Source organism: Hippichthys cyanospilos, chromosome 19 (assembly GCF_059441005.1).
Source record: "Hippichthys cyanospilos isolate Australia breed blue-spotted pipefish chromosome 19, RoL_Hcya_1.0, whole genome shotgun sequence".
NCBI classification, from domain to species: Eukaryota; Metazoa; Chordata; class Actinopteri; order Syngnathiformes; family Syngnathidae; genus Hippichthys; species Hippichthys cyanospilos.
The window spans coordinates 7,525,126-7,545,664 of record NC_142387.1 but is presented as its reverse complement, the minus strand read 5'-3'; the positions used below and the strand labels follow the sequence as shown (position 1 = coordinate 7,545,664).

Sequence of the window (20,539 nt, the reverse complement as noted above, 5' to 3'; positions counted from 1 at the left end):
GGCTGTCAGACTAGTGAAAAAATGATGTTTGTCCTGGGCACATTTCTGCCACTAATAGCTTCAAATGATTGCCCTGGTTGACACATGACTGTGCTTGTGTGAAGCAGGGTCATTGAAAATCTGCATTAGTGCCTCAAATTATACTGTCACTTCTTTAAAAGTTTCCTGTGGTTTTCAGCATTTTTTTTTTTTTAATTTCATGTCACTCATTTCTCAATTGTAATCTCATGCTAAGACAGGGATATTGCAGAAAATATTTTAATGCTCACCAGTTGACAGTGAGCACTTTAAACTGGAAGTAAATATTTTAACATGAAGCTTTGTTAAATAGTCTGTTTCAGTTACAGCTCTGATTTATGGCCCAAAAATAAAATATTGATTGTCTTCAATAATTCTGTCTCATTATAATTTTATTCAGTTTTGATAGAAGGAATAAACATAAATATGTATTGAAAGGTTTGATCTTTTAAGAAAGTCATGTGGAAAATACCGATGTAAAATCAGCTACACAAACACAAGCTGAACATGCATAGCTTGTGTTTAATTTGCTAAAAGGAATAATCCATTGATTCAGACATTTTCGACATTCCTTTAGCCTAACGCTTGAATGTATTTGTATCCGAGATAGAAATTTACAATGAAGTCCCATTTGTTCTTTTTTTGCAGGTCCTGAATGCTCCAGGAACTTCACCTCCAACAGCGGCGTCATAAAGTCGCCAGGCTTTCCAGAGAAGTACCCCAACAACCTGGACTGTACCTTTATGATATTTGCCCCAAGGATGTCAGAAATTATCTTGGAGTTTGAGAGCTTTGAGCTGGAGCCTGACCCGACACCTCCAACTGGTGTATTCTGTCGTTATGACCGTCTGGAAATCTGGGATGGCTTTCCTGGAGGTGAGCTTTTCTCTTCACAGCGCTCAAAATTAAATGCAGTTTTATTGTTGTCTGCATTCTTATGTGTATGATTTGTCATTTCACTATTTATTACATATTTTGTTAAAAAACTATCTATTTCTATATCTACTATCTATTTCAATTCACGATTCTGAAATGGTAATGTGGTTTTTCATCGTTAGTTTCTCCACCAAATGTCAGCAGCTGGATGATATTTTTTTTAAGTAACTAAATCAGTCTCAGCTCGCTATGACAAACAAATCGCTCTTGTCAGGGCAAAAACTGAACACCACCACCACCTCAGACTGTCATGTTATCACACCGTCGATGTGTTATTGTATGTGATAGACAGCCTTGGCTAACAATAACAGTGATGAAAACACATTTTGGTGCAAAGAAACATTCAACAGGTTTGTACAACTTTAAAGTCGCTGAATCCCAAAATAACAATTTATTCCGAATTCACTAGAGATATTCCATATTTTTGTTGAGAAAAATGCACAGAAAATGCAAGTTATAACATTGGAATTGACTTTATGCGACAACTTTGAGGCTGTAGCTACTGCTTTTTGGAGTCCATGTGGAAAAACCTTTGAAAAAAAAAAATACTGATTCTGTCCTGTGATTGTATGAGGTGTGAAGTCATGACAAAAAGCACATGCTAAGATTTTAATTAAAATTTCATCGTGCTTGACCAATCATGCAGATAATCTAGGTGGTGGTCTTTTTGTCTTCAGCCAGTGTCTTAGCAATGTTTCAAAGTACATCTACACAAACCATCATGAGTATGCAGTCAGTTATGAAGATGAATCTGGGCCGTCACGGTCTGCCCCCTAAAATCCCTGGGGTTTGGCCTTTGCCTTTTATCCATCAGATAGACAAGAAGCGAAGGGATGACAGCCAGCTGCAGGGAGGTTGTACTGACACTCGCCACTGATCACAGCATTAGTAATCACAGATAAGCCACAGGTCTCTGCACACCAACATGGGTGCATTCTTACAAAGGTGCATGGATCACAGCGCACAGAGCAAGGTCATTGCGCTTGTTTGCCATCACCTCCCTCTACCGTTAACATTCCCACATCTGTGCTGTCCATTCTTCTCACTCTCCGTAGTGGAACGGGACCCATATGAGGCGTTATTGCTTTGTCTTTTACACCTCCTCTTTTGTGTCTGCCCAGTTTCAACTTGTTGTTCCTTCCTTCACAAAAGTGACTTGGACGTTACTATTTTTCGCCTCTGGTGCTGATAACTTTAAGAAAAGGGTTCGGTGATGGGAAAGGTCTGAGGTAATTACAGGCAGTAGACAGAAAATGATGGGGTACTGGCCAAGGGTTTTGTAGCAGGTGTTGTAGTTGAAAGTATTAGAATAAAATCTCTGTGATGTCATGAGTCTTGTTATGCAAAAATAAAATAGGAGCTGATGGAAGTAAAGCACAACAGACACAACAGAAAGGAAACTATCAAAATTTTAACTGACAGTTTTAAAGTCTCTACCACCTGTTGGAGGCAGGAAATGCCATGAAGTTGACTGAGCACTAGTTAACTTCACAGTAAAAAAAAACAAACAAAAAAACCTTGATTTACTGCTCAAGCATTTACGTTACTTATGAGGGTTGTATGAAAAGTTTCAAGCACTGTGTAAGAGAAGCATTGATGCACGTCCCAAACAAAAGAGTTCTTCCACAATGGGATAAAAGTACTTCAAGCACTTGAACCAAGTGTTCAGCCCCTGACAGGGACTATGTTGAAAATAAATGTTCAAAAACCTCTTATCCCTTTTAGTTTTTTTCATGCTTAAAACCTTTCATACACCACACATATATCTTCTTAAAGACAAGGTGTTTGTCAGTTCTCAGGTTCTGTACAGGTCTAAGGTATCTAATGATTCATTATTTAAAGGGTTATTTTACTCACTTAGCCATTTTTAGCAGTAAAAGAGCATTTTGTCAGTAAAACTCATTCAATCCCAAAGATGCATTTGTATTTATTTTTTTTATGATTCCAGACAATCAATCCCGGGTAATTTTTTCCTAGTTTCAGCTAAAGGGGGCCTCTTGAATGAGTGCTAAATTAGTTATTTGGATAACCATTCTTTTTCATGGATAATTACTACCTTTTAAACACATTTTGCCACTTGCATGACTAATAACGGCAACACTAACAGGGCTCAGGAAACAAGCAATCACGGCTCAGTTTGTGACCAAATCCAAAAACGATGGTCCATGACATCAGCACATGTGATGTCATTTTCTTTCAGCAGTCAATGGAAAACATGTGTTCTTAAAGGTATTAATTGTAGATGGATAATAATGAAGTAATTCATTATGAACATAATAAATAAGGTATTCTTTCAAGGAGTATGCAATATTTACCTCACTATAAATGCTGGCAAAATTCACTAGGTTTTTTTCACCACTCACTGAAACAAGTTTGTTAAATGACTGTGGTAATCAAATAAAACATCTGTTCTGCGGTCCAATCTTGGCCTAAATTTTCCTCATTCATTTACTCCTTTAGTTGGACCGTACATTGGGCGTTACTGTGGGCAGAACACACCAGGAAGAATCATCTCTTACACGGGCATCCTGGCACTTACAATCAACACTGACAGTGCCATCGCCAAGGAAGGTTTTTCTGCCAACTTCACAGTCATCGAAAGGACAGTTCCAGAGGGTGAGTTGGCATAAACACACTAGAAAAAAGAAATGACTATCTGTGGAATGTGTTTTACAAAACCTAAATTAACACACAACAGGCCTAGACGTGACCCAAAATGTGGATTCTCCACTTCGTAGACACACACACACACACACAAGTCTGGTGTTTTAACATGCGGCATCGCAGTCACTGGGCTTGACCTCCTGACCCCATTGTGCAAAACCGCTCCAGCTAAACATTTCATTAAGAAAGATGGAGCAGCTAGAAGTCATATATCTGTCCCGAGGCTAACGACCACCCTTAACTCTCTCACACACACACAAAGTATGTCTTTGACCAGCACGGGAGATGTCCGACATTCAACAAATCTACTAATCATCTCCAAAGTTTTACCCTGAGGGGAGACACGGACAACAAAACATTAGGGAGTAAGACGTTGTGATGATGTCATTCCTTGCTGATTTCCTCCAAGCTACTAGAGTTGCTCTAATCGCAAATCTAAGATCAGATTGACTTTTTCATATTGACAACATGGTAGAACCGCTTTATTAGCAGATGTGACGGAGCAAGACAGTCCTCCCTTTCTGTCCTTGCAACGGTTGAATGAAAATAGCTGAAAGTCATTGATGAAGGTGATAAGGCAAAGAAAGCAAAGGCCTTGTACTCTTAACTCCTCAGATCACATTTATCACATTCAATGCCTTCTAGGCTGTAATCCTACACTCTGCGATGCTTGACAGCTCACCTGATCAGGTTGTACCAGTGGTTACAAACAAGCAGGTCTTTGTCCAACTGCCTGTCAGTTGGCTGCATGACTTAACGGATGAGATATCGGTTTGACAAGACCAGACGGAGAATTTGAAGTATTTCTTTCGTTCATCTCGTCACATTTATCTATGAAAGAAAATGTGAAAGTCTTTGCAAACATGCAGAAACTAGTAAAAGTGTGTAGTACAGGTGTGCCAAAAAATAAATCGATTCACTTAAGAATCAAGGTTCTTATTTACGAAGAACATTCGCTTTATCTCAGGTTCCTTGTAACTACACTGGACTGTCGAGGAAGAGGCAATAGCATCACATTGCACGCCGCCGGCGAGCTACAAGGCCAATTTCAAAATAAACACGCTAAATAATGTAAAATGTGCCAATGCAATGGTTGAAACTAGAACTGCACATTTATTATTGTGTCAATAGATAATACTGCACAGGATTCCACCATTAGCGTTAGCTCCTAACTATGTTTGTGGTGCATTCAGATGTAGTCAGATATTTCAAACTAAGACAGAAAACAGCTCCATCTACTGTATGTATTAAACATTAATAATTGCGATTGTCGAAACAATTTGGGCTTTATACCAATTTGTAATAAGTGATATCAAAAACAAAAACAAAACCGCTGTAATTTGTCATTTCCTTTTGCATAGTAGACTGGAATAGATCACGATGATTCTTTGCACATCTATAAATTAAAGCTGATATTGCCCATCGTTTCAGATCCAAAATCATAGACCCAAAAATCAGAAATCAGATTCCCACCCCTAGTGCGCAGCCTTTGTGACCTATGGAAAGGTCCTCTGTTTTGGCTGGTCATTACAACGGCGCCGCCTCTAGAGGTGTCAACATGTCTGACCTCCCGGGGTTAGCTGAGTCGACCGCAACCTGACCCGGTGGAATCTGTAACTACGGAGCCTGGCATGTCTGGAAACGGCTGCCCCATGTCAACACAAAACAACACAAACCTTGGTGGTGGGTCATTTTGATTGTGATTTATAATCCCACGATACAGATAATAAATTTACCAAACCCTCCCTTGAGACCCAGTTGAAAAAATAAAGATCCCACAGATGAGGCGAGCAGATCCTGTCTGAAGTGGAAAAATAAGTAGGATGGAAGTCATTCTAAAGTATAAAAGACAAACTTAGCCAACACTGAATATTTTATAGAGACGTTTTTACTTCTTAATGCAGAACACTTCCAAGCTTCATCCATTAAAACCAAAGGAGAATGAAAACAGAAAGGATTTAGTGAAGCATCCCTGATGCGGCGTCCTTTTCTGGACATCAGCCCTGAGTGCCTGTTATACGGCATCCTCCTCCCCAGAGATTCTTAGTACTCAAATATCTCCTGGTCTCTCCCCTTTTCATCATTTTTGTCAACCTTCCTTTCCCAGACTTTGATTGCAGTGACCCTTTGGGAATGGAATCGGGCGAGATAACATCGGACCAAATCGTGGCCTCATCCCAATACAACCCCAGCTGGTCCCCGGAGCGTTCCAGACTCAACTACTATGAGAATGCATGGACCCCTGCTCAGGACTCAAATAAGGAGTGGATACAGGTAACAAATCACAACTATTCTTTCATTATTGTCTGAAATATATTTGTTCCATATCATTTTGATAAGACCTGACAGCATTGAGTGAGATATGAGTCCTAATGGTCTAGAGTTAAGTCCAATTGGAATACTTTTTAGCTCTTATAAACAATTTGAGTTTATCTGCACAACAATCATTATTCCCATAGGAGCTATATGTAAAAACAAAGATTTTCATCCAGCCCTGAATGGAAATAAATCAAGCACCCCAAGTCACAGCACAAACACCTTCAATGACTGAGCCAGAGCACTACCTAGATCGAAATGGGGCGTGTTTGATTTATTATCTGAAGTCCCTTCAGGCCTTGTAAATTCCCAGTCTGTTTTTCTTTTTCTTCCCTTTTTTTTCAACTCTCTCTGCTTCATTGCTAAAAAGTTTGGCCCCAGTATATTCCTGAAGGGATGAATAATAGAGTCAACCGCAAGCCAAATATTTACTTGCGGAGAGCTATAAGCAAGCTTTTCCTTTATTATTGCAGTGAAAATATTGTCTTGGGATCCCATGGTGCTCCTCCAGACTAATTTAATCAGTAAGAGAATGTGTATGTGTGTTGGTCGGTGTGTGTTCTTCCATACTTGTCCTTTTTTTTTGTGCTTTCGGATTTGTGGGTGACTGAGCAGGGCTGGAAGGGGCCCATGTTCCCCTGTGGAAGAACACAGTTTGAGTCTGAGTGGACCAGGAAACAAGCCTCTATTAAATTTTTCCCACACAATATATCTCCAAAAAAATGCTGTTTTTCCTCAGGTATACTGTATTGTGATCAGTCCCTCAAATTTGTTGAATAACTACCGTATTTTTCAAACTTTAAGCTTCACTTAAAATCAAAACAGTTTGTCTCATGTATGGATGTCATCTTTTGATTTCGTCATCTGCAGTTCAATATCACTTACTAAAGTAATCAATAACTTTAGATAAGTACTAAAGTATTTAATTACTTATGGTAAAAGGTTGAATACTTCAAGTTATTCATTACTTTAATACCTAATTATGCAGTGAAGTACCTAATGTCATCAATAGCTTCAAGGTAATTGATTATTTTACCATCTAAATACTTAAAATAACAGATTGCTTTTGTACTTAATTCAGTACCGTTCTTTTTTTTGTCTCCTTTAGCTAAACACTTGAGAATCTTTTAAAAATATATATAAGTAAATTCTTGGGATTGAATCTTTGGATTGGTCTGAAAAGTCTGGTACTAAATAAATACACTTTTTTTAATTCATTGAAAGGATAAACCCCTTGAGATCAATCAACACATTTTCAAGGAGGTCCTACAAAAGAATTATTTGCTTTCAGGAATGAACTACTAAAGTAATTAATTACTTTAGGTAATGAAGCATTGAAGTTAATTCAATAATTTAGTCCCAAATTACTCTTTTAGTTCCTTAAATAAATTAGTTTAGTGCTTGATTACCTGAACTATTGATCATTTTTGCGCATAGGTACCTAAAGTAAATAATTAATTTGGTACTTAACGTATTTTCCGCTCTATAAGGCGCCCCGGATTATAAGGCACACCCTCATATAATGACACATTTTAAAACTTTTTCCATATATAAGGCGCACCGCATTATAAGGCACACCCTCAATTAATGACATATTTTAAAACTTTTTCAATCACAATATAGTAATACTCAAAGTAATAATAATAACTCAAACTCTAAACTCTCAATAGCATAATAACTCAATGTCAATATGACCAACCTTGTTCTACTGTAAACACACAAAAGAAACAGGTAAAGCTTACCTAATCAGTTCATTCCCCATCAACGAATCCCAATCTCAGTATTGATCCATATATAAGGTGCACCTGAATATAAGGCGCACCATCAGCTTTTTCAAAAAAAGTAAGGCTTTTAAGGTGTGTCTTATAGTGCGGAAAATACGGTAATTATAATCAAAAATAGGTAATCGCTACTAACTGATAGGTACTAGTACTTACTCGATTTTATATTTGATAGAAAATGGATTAGGTACTAATACTCAATTGAATTAATTATAATTAAGTGCCAAAGTAATAAAATCTCGATTGTGTTCTAATCAATTACTTTAGTAATTTAGTACCTCATCCATTTTCAATCAATTATAATTCCTTTAAGCGATTGATTACTTTAGTTCTTAATTCATTTCTTACCAGGTATTTTAAGACCCTCCCTTGCCAAAAAAACTTGGAAAACTTGTAAATGAGTACCTGATATTCAATGTCTGAAATCTCAAAATCAAGGAAGAAAAACGTGAGGAAGAGATTGTGTTCATGAAATTCTGAATACTGGGAGTGATGGCTCTAAGATTTACAATGGTTGAAGTTGACATAAGTTACTATCAGATGTTCATGTTAGCCTTGATGAAGATTGATTAAAGTTTTACGACATCGAGTGACGTGAGACCCGTTTACATGAAGTGTCCGGGATGTGGTTACAAAGCAGTGGGAAATAAAAGCTTTGATCGTATCCAACCTCTTTGAAGGTGCTTAAAGTATGTGTCTCAGGTCACTAAGAATGGAAGCAGCTTCTTGATCACTCTGTGGCAACGGAAAGACCCCCACAATGATTTGTTGTCGCTCAAGACTCTCCTTGTTATACAGTATTGATCAAGTCGAAAATTTGATTTGGCAGTAAAATGTGAATTTTTAAATGGATGCACTCGAACGGATTTGATCGCTTCCCCGATACTAATCTGATCAAAACCCTTCTAATGTCGAAGCGAAGGAAAGAGCCAAGTCTGTGGTCGCAATGTAATTTATGCCATTTGAGGAGCGCGTAGCACTTGTGACGAGCACTTTGAGCACGAGCCCAATTATCACAAGTGGTATTAAAAGAGTGGAATTCGCCATTCCGCTTTCATTAAGCCGGTCTGCGGCGGCGCAACAAGCTCAGGTCCCTTTGCGGCACGTACAAATCATCTCACCAGGAGGTGCATCGCATTCATTCATTATTTATTTCATTATCATTCACCGGTTGCGGTTTGTGGAAAACGGTTTTATAATTCATGACAGGTGACCTTTTGGTTCCTGGGCATTTTCCTCTGCCCTTTTTTTGCCTTCTTTTTCTTGTTGTCATCAGTGTTGCCACATTCTGACATTAGGTTGGTTATTATGGTTATTCAACAAGGGCGCTGACTTTGTCACATCATTAATCAGTTGTTTGGTGTACACAAAAAGCAGATGTCCTTTGTGACTTGAGTAAAGATGGTAGGTGATAATCCTTTATCAAAGGCTTTTGGGTTATTTGTTTTTCCATTTGTTTGAGCTACCGCTCTATCGCCTTCGCTAGTCAACCCGCTTCTTATTCCTCATGAAAATTCAGGTCTGCATGGGAGCATGAAGGTGGGAGATTTGTGCATATTATCCTCCTGTATGAGCAACTGTGTTCTTTGAAGCCTAAGAGGATGAACAGCAGGAGCCTCTGCAGCAGGTTGAAATGAAAATGAATTAGCTAGCACCCCAGACTCCCCGGCTTAGGGCCTGATCATCGGCTTTATGAAGTCAGGGTAGCGGCAGAAGGAAACTTGATTAACACTTAGCATTGTCAAGAAAACACCTGCATTTGCACGTTGCGCATCAGAGCACGGTGGCCCGAGAACTAAGGGTTCCTTGGGGACCATAATGGGGGAAATTACTAAGGAGCTGGAAGCATATTAGAGAGAAAGGATCTGATGGCCACAAAGAGTCACTGGAGTGTCTGAATGATTCAATGAAAGCAGGACCAGGTCGCTGTCTGGCAGCTGCCATTGATTGCATGCGCACACAACATGAATAATTAACACCATCTTGGAGAGAGCCCAACTGTCGATACTTAAAAGCCTTTTTATTGAGCAACTCACAATGGCAACATTGTATATGCTTTCTTATGTGCCATATCGTACGTCAGGGTTTTTATTCTTCATGACTCAATAGTCAATAATTCCTGAGATTGACTGCAATGTCTTCAATTCTAGCATGCTTCACCTATTATTTTTATTTAATGCTGTTTGAAAATGTATTATCAACTGCACAACAACACTGTTTAATCATAAATGGAAATATTTACACAAATGAGCTTCTTGGTTATGGATTTATAGTTTTTATCTTATTTTTTTATACATAGTATTATGGCAGATCTAAATAATGATATACAACAACAAATAAGTGACTTCAGTATTTATTTTCTCCAAGACTTTTTATAGACTCAAGCGTAAACCATTTACTTTGTGCTGAACTTAAAACTAGTCGAAAGGTTCTGGCTCCATCCTTTAGTTTCAGCATCAGCATCAGCATCAGGAAGCATGGTGCTCTTTTATCAGTCATCAAATAAAATAAAACATGATTGAACTTTGTCAAATAAATAATAACAATAAATAGACGGATCTAAGCATAGGTAGGTTTTATAGGAGATTCACATGATTTAAAGAAAGCTTTAGCTATAACTGTAATTAATTTATCACAGTTAATGTTATTTTGACACTTACATATTTGGATGGATGGATGGATGGATGGATGGATGGATGGATGGATGGATAGATGATAGATGGATGGATAGATGGATAGATGGATAGATAGATAGATAGATAGATAGATAGATAGATAGATAGATAGATAGATAGATAGATAGATAGATAGATAGATAGATAGATAGATAGATGGATTTCCCTTTTAGCCTAATTTGATTTCAGCTAGCAGAGGTTCAAATCAAGAGATTCGCCCCTTCCATTGAACTTTATGGTGTCTCAAATGACAGATAATTATAATATATAATGAACAGGAACATATGCAGTTTCTCCATTGATAAAGTGCAGACATAAAAGGAGGCTCGCAGTGAGATCATCACCATGGTGGCTGCCTCACTGCTTCCTAGCTTTCCTCTCTCAGATGGAAAATCAATGACGGGTACAAATCTCACTGGAGCTGAGATGCTGAAAAGTTAAATACAAAATGAAACCAAAAGCGATTGTGTGAATTGGTGAAAAGAACCAGTTTGTGACAAGTAGATCTGTAGCTGAGAATTAGTGTCATGATCTCTAAATGGTCAGTTGCATTTTATGGGATAGACGTGACATATACCTCCTGGTTGCCTTGCTTTCCTGTCCAATGACCATGTCATTGTTTCATAATCATGACTCAGAGCTGGAGTCATTCATGCAGATGTGTCACGGATAATAATAACAATGGTGCCCTATATGATTAGAAATGATGGGGACGCTAAAAATAACAAACATACCATTAGGTCACCCTGTACAATTTACTGACATTTGGAGTCATAACACACTTCACATTTGTAAAGACAAGAATACTCAGTCAGTATCATTTATTATTTTTTCTTACATTTACCAGTGGTATGGACTGCAAATTAAATTATATTTGTGTTTCCGTTTTTAGCCGCCTGTACATAAAATATTCCAACAAGTCTAATTATGCTGGCGTATTAAAGCATCTCTTAAAATTAAACTCAACCGGCATTCCTAATGAAGTAGTAAGAATTAACTGAGCACATTTTTTCCACAATAATGAGACAAAGTTGAATGTAATATGACTTGTTGTGAAACTAATAGCTCTTCCTGTGAGGAAATAAGATCATCAGTGCAATGAATGGAAGATATACATAATTGAATGTTCCCCAAAAAGGTGCCGTGTCTAAAAATACTCCTTAATTACATCAGGTGAATATTGTAATAAATGGTATGTTCTGAGGGTGGCTCATGTTTCCTGCAGTCCTAGAGTCATAAAATTCAAGAGGATTTAATTAGACTATCATGTAATAGAGCTTGCTTGTTTTCGGAGAACCACAAACAAGCAAAACTTGTCCTGTGAAAGAAATTGGCAAATCGGCTGCTCAAAAGTCGCTAAAAAAGAAAATGTGTATGAGGCAAGCATGTGCTGTCTGCATGTTAGCCTGGAAAAAATATAATATTTGTTTTTATGACCACAAAAAAGATTATTATTATTTAGATAAAGCCACTATAATAGATCGAAGGTCAGATCTTTGATGAGTGTGTTTGATCCTTCAAGGGCCATAAAGCATTCCCAGAAGTTATGTTCTCTCTATGTCCACCAGCTGGTCTTTGTGACTTTGAAGCGCTGCTAACCCTTTCCAGTTTTTCATGTTGTTTTTCAGTGAAGGCTAAATCTCACACATTCACCCAGCATTCCCATCACGAACACAACATCCAAGCAGAGACTTTTTAAAAAAATATTTGACAACTTTTTTTCCAGAGCTCAGCCTGCTGGCAGCTCAATTATAAGCCAATCAAGCATAGAGAGATATATTGTCAGAGAATTTTGTTGACTTTTTTTTCTGCATTTCATATTGCCTTCACGCAACATTGAATAAGTGTAAAATACATATCATGTCGCTTGAGTAATGGCTAGACTCTTCACTCCCAACAGCTGCCAGGACAGTTGAAATATAATTTTATGATTACTGTTCCAGACGCATTAAAAAAAAAAAAATTCAAATACGTGACCTGTATATTCTTTTTATCTGCTTTCATGTCGTGACAAGCCGAAATGCAAAATATTTTTGCTCCCTTCCTGTTTGCAATCCTGACTTCAGAGTTTGCCTCATATCTTAATTATTACAAAGGACTATTGAGGCCACACAGAACGAACACAAGTCAAATTGTTAAAGTCGCGGTGGTTTCCTTTTGATGACTCAGTGTGTACTTTCCACACATGTATTCATTTGTCTAGACAGTTTGTGGCCTCGACTGTGGACATCTTTCACCCTGTTAGTTTTTTGAAGTTCAAAAAGTCCCATAAAAAATCAGACTCACTTTTCACTGTTTCTTGTGAGTAAGTAACTCATGAGCATGATTACGCCTTTCGAGGCTAGAAGCTATGCAATGAATGTTCGTTATTGTTTATGGATATCAGTTCCTTTACTGTCCACAGTCTGAGGTAACTGCTGACAAGACTTTCACGCGTTTTTATTTGAGTCTGTCTGTTGTTACTGTGGCCTCTGGAATGTACGCAGTCGGGCAGGCAGACTTTTTCTCCTGACCCATGTAACCTTTGTCTGTTCGCGCAACCGCTGCCTTGTTGTTCTTCTTCTAACGAGCAGCCATTAATAAATCATGCTTTGCCCATTATCCAGCCCCTACAGTCTGCCAGTCTATATGAAAGTGATCCACTGTAGACCTCACCTTTAACATTTTCTGAGTACATCCAAGTCAGTCTTGAAGAAGTATGGGAAATGGCCTAAATTCTTTAACATTGTATAGTGTGTATGGTATGTTAGCTTAAAAGTTGTAAAGTTTTGAATAGTAATGTTACATTTACCAATCGGGTATTTTTAATGACTCTTTACTGTGATGGGACTCAAGTATGTGTAAAGCGTCAACCGCTTTGGTAAACATTTCAGATGCAGTGTACGCACGTGTGCTAGCCTTTACGTGTGTAAAGTCTTGTTTATATTTACCGTATTTCTCCTAGATATATATATATATATATATATATATATATATATATATATATATATATATATATATATATATATATATATATATATATAAGGTTTCGTTATAGATATTTTTTCCAACACACACCTTTAAACCCTAGAATATACATTTATAGTTGTATTTAAGATTCAAAAGCAGACTCTTTCATCATGATCTGGAAACCAGTTGCCCAGTGTACTGCTCTGCTGTTTTAGTAGCATCTGAATGCAATTACTGCTCATTAATGTCTGCGCAGCCTATCAAAGTAATGTTTTTATTTAGCAATTTCCTTTGTACAGCATATATTTAAAAAACCTTTCAGTTTGTACACCACTGCCACTCAGTTGTGGGTTAAGGGCTTGTGGCCTGAAATTTGTATCCATTATATTCGCGGGGTACTGGATTAGCTCATACTGATTACTTAGTGATTGCGTATCCAAAAAGGTACATTTATAAGGTTCTACAAATAGGCTTGATAGGCTTGGCTCATTGCAACTAATGTAGGCATCAGAAAGATGTTTTGAAAAAAAGCCACGGATGTTTTTGCCTTATAACCAGATGCCAAGTGACTTCCATACGGGTTTGTGTGGTCTTCCTTTCCTGAAAGCCATGGTCATGGCTGTGATCATGCCTGATGGTTGGCAGGCACACGCTGTGATCCTTTTTTGGGTCTGAGGCAAGCCAATGACTAAGTTTACTGAAGATCAGTACTGGAAATGTATACATGTGACAAATGTATAAAGAACAGACATCCTCTCTCACTCTTAGTCTCCGGCAGGTCCCCCTCAAAATATAAAACAGCCTATCCAGTGGGTTACAGTTCATGATGACTTCATAAAGGCACTATATTTGATATTCAATCTCTATTTCTTGCTTTCTTATAGGTGAATTTAAATTTGATCTGATTGCACGTTGCTGTAAAGATTACATTTTTATCCAATAAAGCTTGTGGCATGTACACCAGGAAATGAAATTGTCATCTTGAGTCTTTTTCATTAATTTACAGATATTGCCATTGCATGTTATTAAATTCCAGGTAGCAGTCATGGTTAGGGTTGATTGTAATTGTTTTTGCTTCTTTCCAGACCTATAAATCTGTTTTTTAAATATCTTGCAATTCTTGTAATGGTTGTTAGCTGTGTTATATAAGATTATCATCCCATTAAAATATTTGCTCTTTTTTTTCTGATCCCGTGCTTCTCAGGTGGACCTCGGGTTCTTACGATTTGTCTCAGCCATCGGTACACAGGGTGCAGTTTCCCAAGAGACCCGCAGGACTTATTTTGTCAAGTCCTACAAAGTTGATGTCAGTTCAAACGGAGAAGATTGGATCACGCTGAAAGAGGGCTCGAAACAAAAGGTAAACATGGTTTCCCTCGAATTTCTAATGATCTCTTTATCCTCTAGAATTTTCCAGTTAGCTATCATTTCAACAGTGCAATAATAGCTTGAACACATGTGTGTTCAGTGTGCTTTTGAAGGGATCAAATGTACACGAATAAAAACTTAGCTATCAAATTAATAATAGACAAAATATTATCATTGTACTGCTAAAAATGGCAAAATAAAAGGACTAGCCATTTAAGCAAGTTATGCACAAGCTATGACTATTAAGTTTATGTTAAAACTGATTTTTCTTGTCAGAATGTTTTCCACAGGACTATTTTGACGAAATCAAACCTTTAACTACAATTTTTTGTTTCCTTCCGTTAAAGTCGTCCAGGAAGATTTAAGAAAATTGCGATTTTATTTTTGGGTGATATCGCCCATCCCTAAATGAAAGAACTTTATTTTTGACTCTCTGCATTGGCCAAGTCATAGATGCAAGCAACACTCGGAATATCCCAACTCAAACAGAGCAGCCGATTTGAATTATGGTTTATTGCACGTTGCCACAAAATGGGAAATACCCTGTCATATGTGCTCTAACATACAATTATGCACTCTGCTCGGTGTGGTCATGTAGCCGCTGCGTGTGTGTAAGCGGTCAACTTTTACTGAGCAAGCTCGTAGTAACTGTAGCCACGGGGGAGATTTTCCAAGGAATGTTGCCCCTGTTTGTGTTGGGCTCTTGTTAGCTTGTAAAAGGTACAGCGATGACAAAAGACTTAACAAACAACACTTAAATGGAATGGTTGTTGAGGATGTCATGTTTGAGCAGCTGGTAGAGGCGGATCCAGTCGAGCAAAAATGACCAAAGGAAAGGAGGAATGGTATGCTTGACCGGAGCTTGGTATCCATTGATTGCTGATCAGACAGTCAAACAGCAGGTTTTGTCCATCTGGATGCATTCGCCCAAGTGGGTGTCCACAGGGTCAGTGAGGCATGTTTGACGTGTAAATACTTTTGAAAGACGGTAGAAGCGACGCTTTCTCACCAGCAACGGGGCATCCAAAGCATCATGTTTGTGCACACAGACCACTGGGTTTGCTCACTTTTTGTCCTCTCTTAAGTACGCTGACTCGTGTGTAAAGTGCTAGTCGCAAGGTGCCACACAGTAAGACTCAACCATGTTATCCCCCTCCCTCCCTCTCTAAAGTGCTTCTGTCCAGGATGGGCAGTGGTTACTGCCTGCTGAGTTTGCAGTTGTGTGTTCTAGAAAAAGCAACTTTACTCTTTAGAAAGCGGAGGGGAAGGCCGATGACATTTAGGAAGGTTCATGACTGTAAGTGAGTCACTGTGTTGTGAGTCCTTTGGAGCCATGTGAGCATTATGTGGGCGACTGCATGTACTCCTGACGTCTCATCATGATTTTAGTGGTCCTCAAATGGTGGTATGAGTACCCCTTGGGGCAAGTGAAGGCACTTCACTTGGTATGTAACATTTTAAAAGAATTTCTGCAGGGATCAGCAAATCAAATGTAATGCTTTTTAATGCCATAACAGGGACAGTACAGGTTTCTTTTCAAATTAAGAGCAGAGTGATTGTAACATGAGGCAAAAAAGCTAAATTGTATTCATAGTACAGTGGGCGCCGGGTTTACAAGATTAATCTGTTCAGCGGTTGGGATCATAATGTGAATTTGCCGTATGGCGGGCAATCCAAACCTATGTTAAATAGCAAATGTTTGTAAAACCCCAGGTAGAAACCTAAAAAATGTACATACTTATTAGAAATTGGTATGAAAATAATATAGTGGGTGCTACTTATATATAATATGCATGTATACAATTAAATAACGTCATAAATAAAAAAAATATAGAAAGGATTTATTTACCTTTGCGTGTGGTGAGAGCTTGTTATAATCATAGTCCATAGTGAGAGCAGCCTAGCCTAGATTATCCGTCTTTGTATTTCTTGATTATCTTCAGCTTCATTTGTAATAAAGCCAACCTGAATGGCACAGAACTCTGCTGCACTGGTCAGGCATTTTTTTCTTTCCAAACAATTTTTCACGATTTAGTTCTGGAGTTGCTAAATAGTATATGCCTAGAAATAGCACAACAAATATAGTACAGAGGTTTAATTAATCAGACATAGTTCGATGGCACAGCATTCTGTTTTAGGTCTTTTTCGTCATGAATTCAAATATGTTTTGTAAAAGGTAGTGGTTACATCTTTCTTTTTAAATTAAGAACAAGTTAATTGGAACATAAAAAATATTAAATATATAAAAATATATCAAAAGTATTGCTAAATTGCCTTATAGTGACTCCTTTGAAATTAGTGATGCAATTTTCTGATGGTTGCGACTGAAATAAAACAGTTTCACGATCTATTTTTTTAAGTTCTTGCATGACAATTTCATTTCCTGATGACATTACGCCTATAGATAGCGCTACAAATATAGATATCAAAGTTCAATAAATCAGACATGCATGGCACAGCACATTGATGGTTGTCTAATTGCTTTACATTGGTTGGGGGGAACATGGCTGAAAAAAATATTCCACAAGGGGTAAGTTCTTGAAAAAAGATTGCAAACCACTGTTTTATGTTATTCAAAATGATCCATGATTTAGTGTATTTTTATAAGTGTCCACACACTCGGTAACATCCCACTCTACAGTATAAACCCACAGTTCAGGAGTTTAGGAGGTCACCAGTAATATTCAATTACGCAGAATGAACTCTGAAGGACAGTTTGGAGTCATTTGGCTGGGTGGTCAAACTCCATAAACGTCGCTAGTAAACTCATTGAATACCCCAGGGCAAAACTGTGACATTCCTGACCTTTAAACAAGACACTGCTGTAAAACATCCTCAGATCTGGGAAAAGAGGACAGAAAAGGGCCATCTTCGGTCAATTTTGTCAGACTACTTCCTCGGGTTTCACAGGCCATAGCCCACATGTGGTGCGCAGGAGACAGGCGAACTATTTATGAGCCACCTAAGTTCAGGTCTTTTACACAGGCAAACAAAACACTGACACCTTATAGTCACTTGGTGTCATGTGGATTTTACCTTAAAACAGAACTCAATCTGTTAGAATAATTGAAGTCATGTAAGATGTTATGTAGTCATCATTGAGATAACATCAGTTAAATAAAAATGGCGTTGTTGTGAAATTTGTAATAAGCCATGCCGCTATGCATCCACTCTATCATTTTCTTTTATTAATCAAACTGTGTAAAATATACAAGGTGTTCATTTCAGCAACAGCAGTCAGATTTTCTTCATTTTCTCCGACTCTCAGGTTTTCCAAGGTAACACTAACCCAACAGACATCGCCAAGACCATGATGCCCAAACCTACTCTGACACGCTTCGTCCGCATCCGTCCTGTTACCTGGGAAACAGGCATCGCACTGCGCTTTGAAGTTTATGGATGTAAGATATCAGGTTAGTATAGTGCCGATCCATTTGTGACCGACATGCATACAAAAGCTTCACCTTCAGCCCAGAATGTGAAATACAAAATAGCTTTGTTGTGGTTATTTTGCTGTCCTTTTTTTGCCACCTTTACAGGATATTTGTTTTTCTATTTAGCTTGTCAACCTCAAGTTTTCATTTTATAAGCACAGGAGGTTCATGTTATTTTATATCTAAAAATTTTCACCCAGAAAAAATGACTCTCATTTGAAAAAAAAAACAAACAAAAAGGTCAAATCCACGACTTTGGTCAATTTGACTGACCCTACTTTACTCCGTTGTTTTGAATTAAACAATGCTTTTTTTTTAACCAACCCCGCAAAATTATGGTACCCATTACCACTAGATCCAATTGTTACAAGCTGTGGATTGGACCATTGTTATCCCAAACTGGGTTATTTCTGACCTCATTTGAGTTTTCAATTAACTTAAAGGGACAGTGTGTAAGAAGTAGACCTTTTTTTACTCAAAAGAATAAATTAAAGAATTGTACATTTCAAAAACTTGCAAATGAATATGTTCTTAATGACCAACAGTATGTTTTAAATATAATCATTGGTCTATTTATCATTAAATTCTATGACATGGGGGGTGGCACTTCTCCGGAGGCGGCCATGTATGTTATAGCTACACACAATGGTAAATTAAGCACCTGCAGCACCTCCTGTTATCCATATTGAAAAACGGTCTGAATCTTACACAATCTTTTTCCTTTAAACTGTAAAAATATTTCGGTGGAAAATAACCTAATTATTGGTGAAAAATGACCATCTCTCATTTGGGTCCATTAGACCCAAAATTCTATGTTATTCATTACTCAAAATAGTAATGGTTATTAATTTTCCCTAAAAGTTGAATAGCCCAGAAAAAAACTATTTAAGTGTGTGTTGCTTTGTGGAATATACAGTTGTGTTAAAAATAGCCTGTTTATTGGTCAAAAAAGGATCCACACATTATTTGGAACAATTTGAGTCAATTTTCTGCGTTGTTTTATACCAAACCCCAAAAATGGGTAACAATCCAGAAAACAGAGCCAAACCGACCCAAATATTGGGTCAGTCAGTTTTGGACACATAATTGAATTAGTTTTAAACTTAGTAAATTTTAGAGTGTGCATTTTATCCCACTTTTGGGGTTATATATTACACCCAATTAGTTTGGTGAAATGAATGACTCACAAAACAACCGAATAATTTTGTCCAAAATACTACAAAACATTGGGTTGTTTTTTCAACCCAACTTTTTGTGTTATACGTTTAAACCGAAAGTCAGCAATTGAATAACCTATAAAATAACCTCAATAAATTGAGATGTTTTGCACAGTGTAACTCCAAAAATTAGGTTGAGGGTTGTTCTACATTTGAGTTTTTTGGTTTTTGACGCATAATTGGAATATTTTTTGACCCAACATTTTTTTAGAATATACTATTCATAGGGCATAATCTGAGTTCGATTTTAAGTGCACATAAAAGTTTCCTTTTATCCCTGTAAAATATCTGGTTTGTTTCAATTTGTAATATGCTGTGCTCATGTGCAATCATATAATGGCTTGATTATTTCGAGGTCCAAGCATTCTTATCTGCAATCTGGAAAGATACAAAAGGGTGTTGAGAGACAGTACTTCGTGGGAAGGAAGCGGTACTTGTTCGGAGATGAGCTATTCATGTTATCTTGTGTTTAGATGTTCTTCATAAAATATAAATGGCGCTAACAGCTGGCAGACAGAGGGGTGGGCTTTATGTGGTCCAATCCCCCCTGCTGATCTTGTCTCAGCTTCCTCTTTAGCTACAGTCTGTTTTCTTTTGCAGAGCTTTGATTCTGGCAAAACCCTTCATGTGTTGGCCTTTTTTAATGTCATTGGCAGAAGGCCTTTACCGTATATGTCTGATTTGCTGACTGTCATATGTGCTTCGGCACATCTGTTGGTTACTTTGAGTACATATGCGATACGCATTTTACTCGAGTCAATCTTTTGTTCCTTTCCTGTTTTTAGTTACAGGTATCTTGTTTAAAAGCAAGGTTTGGGATTCCCTATATATTGATCTGAGGAACATGAGCGGCCGTTTGTATGATTGCAGAGTGCATTGTGGGTATATCAGTGTTGCAGCTGCACCGTGTGTTTTTCGGGAACGTAACCAAACCACGGCATAGAGCGAGTAAACACATCACAAGACTAAAGTCACCACAGGGCCTCTGAAATGACGTCAGCGCCCCTGGGTGCTCAGAAGACACGGCCAGCTTCTCTGCATCAGTATGGCACATGTGGCGGGATAGGAGCTGTGAGGCTCTTGCGGCCCGCAGAAAACTCTATGACTCACTCTGCTATTTGAGGTTAACGATTTCTGATAGCAGAGCTTGCTCAACAAACTAAAAATACAGTTTTGTGGTC

At 37.9% G+C, this 20,539-nt stretch overlaps 1 protein-coding gene across 3 annotated transcripts in view; it reads left to right on the top strand.

The window, feature by feature from the left end:
* nrp1a (neuropilin 1a) overlaps positions 1 to 20,539 on the top strand; it is a 65,246-nt gene that overhangs the window by 28,507 nt on the left and 16,200 nt on the right. For all 3 annotated transcript variants that reach the window (XM_088401721.1, XM_088401720.1, XM_088401722.1), the window contains 5 exons: positions 667 to 894; positions 3,415 to 3,570; positions 5,726 to 5,892; positions 14,544 to 14,699; positions 17,976 to 18,120. In XM_088401721.1, the coding sequence (XP_088257847.1) occupies positions 667 to 894; positions 3,415 to 3,570; positions 5,726 to 5,892; positions 14,544 to 14,699; positions 17,976 to 18,120 (852 nt within the window). The remainder of the gene's footprint in view (positions 1 to 666; positions 895 to 3,414; positions 3,571 to 5,725; positions 5,893 to 14,543; positions 14,700 to 17,975; positions 18,121 to 20,539) is intronic.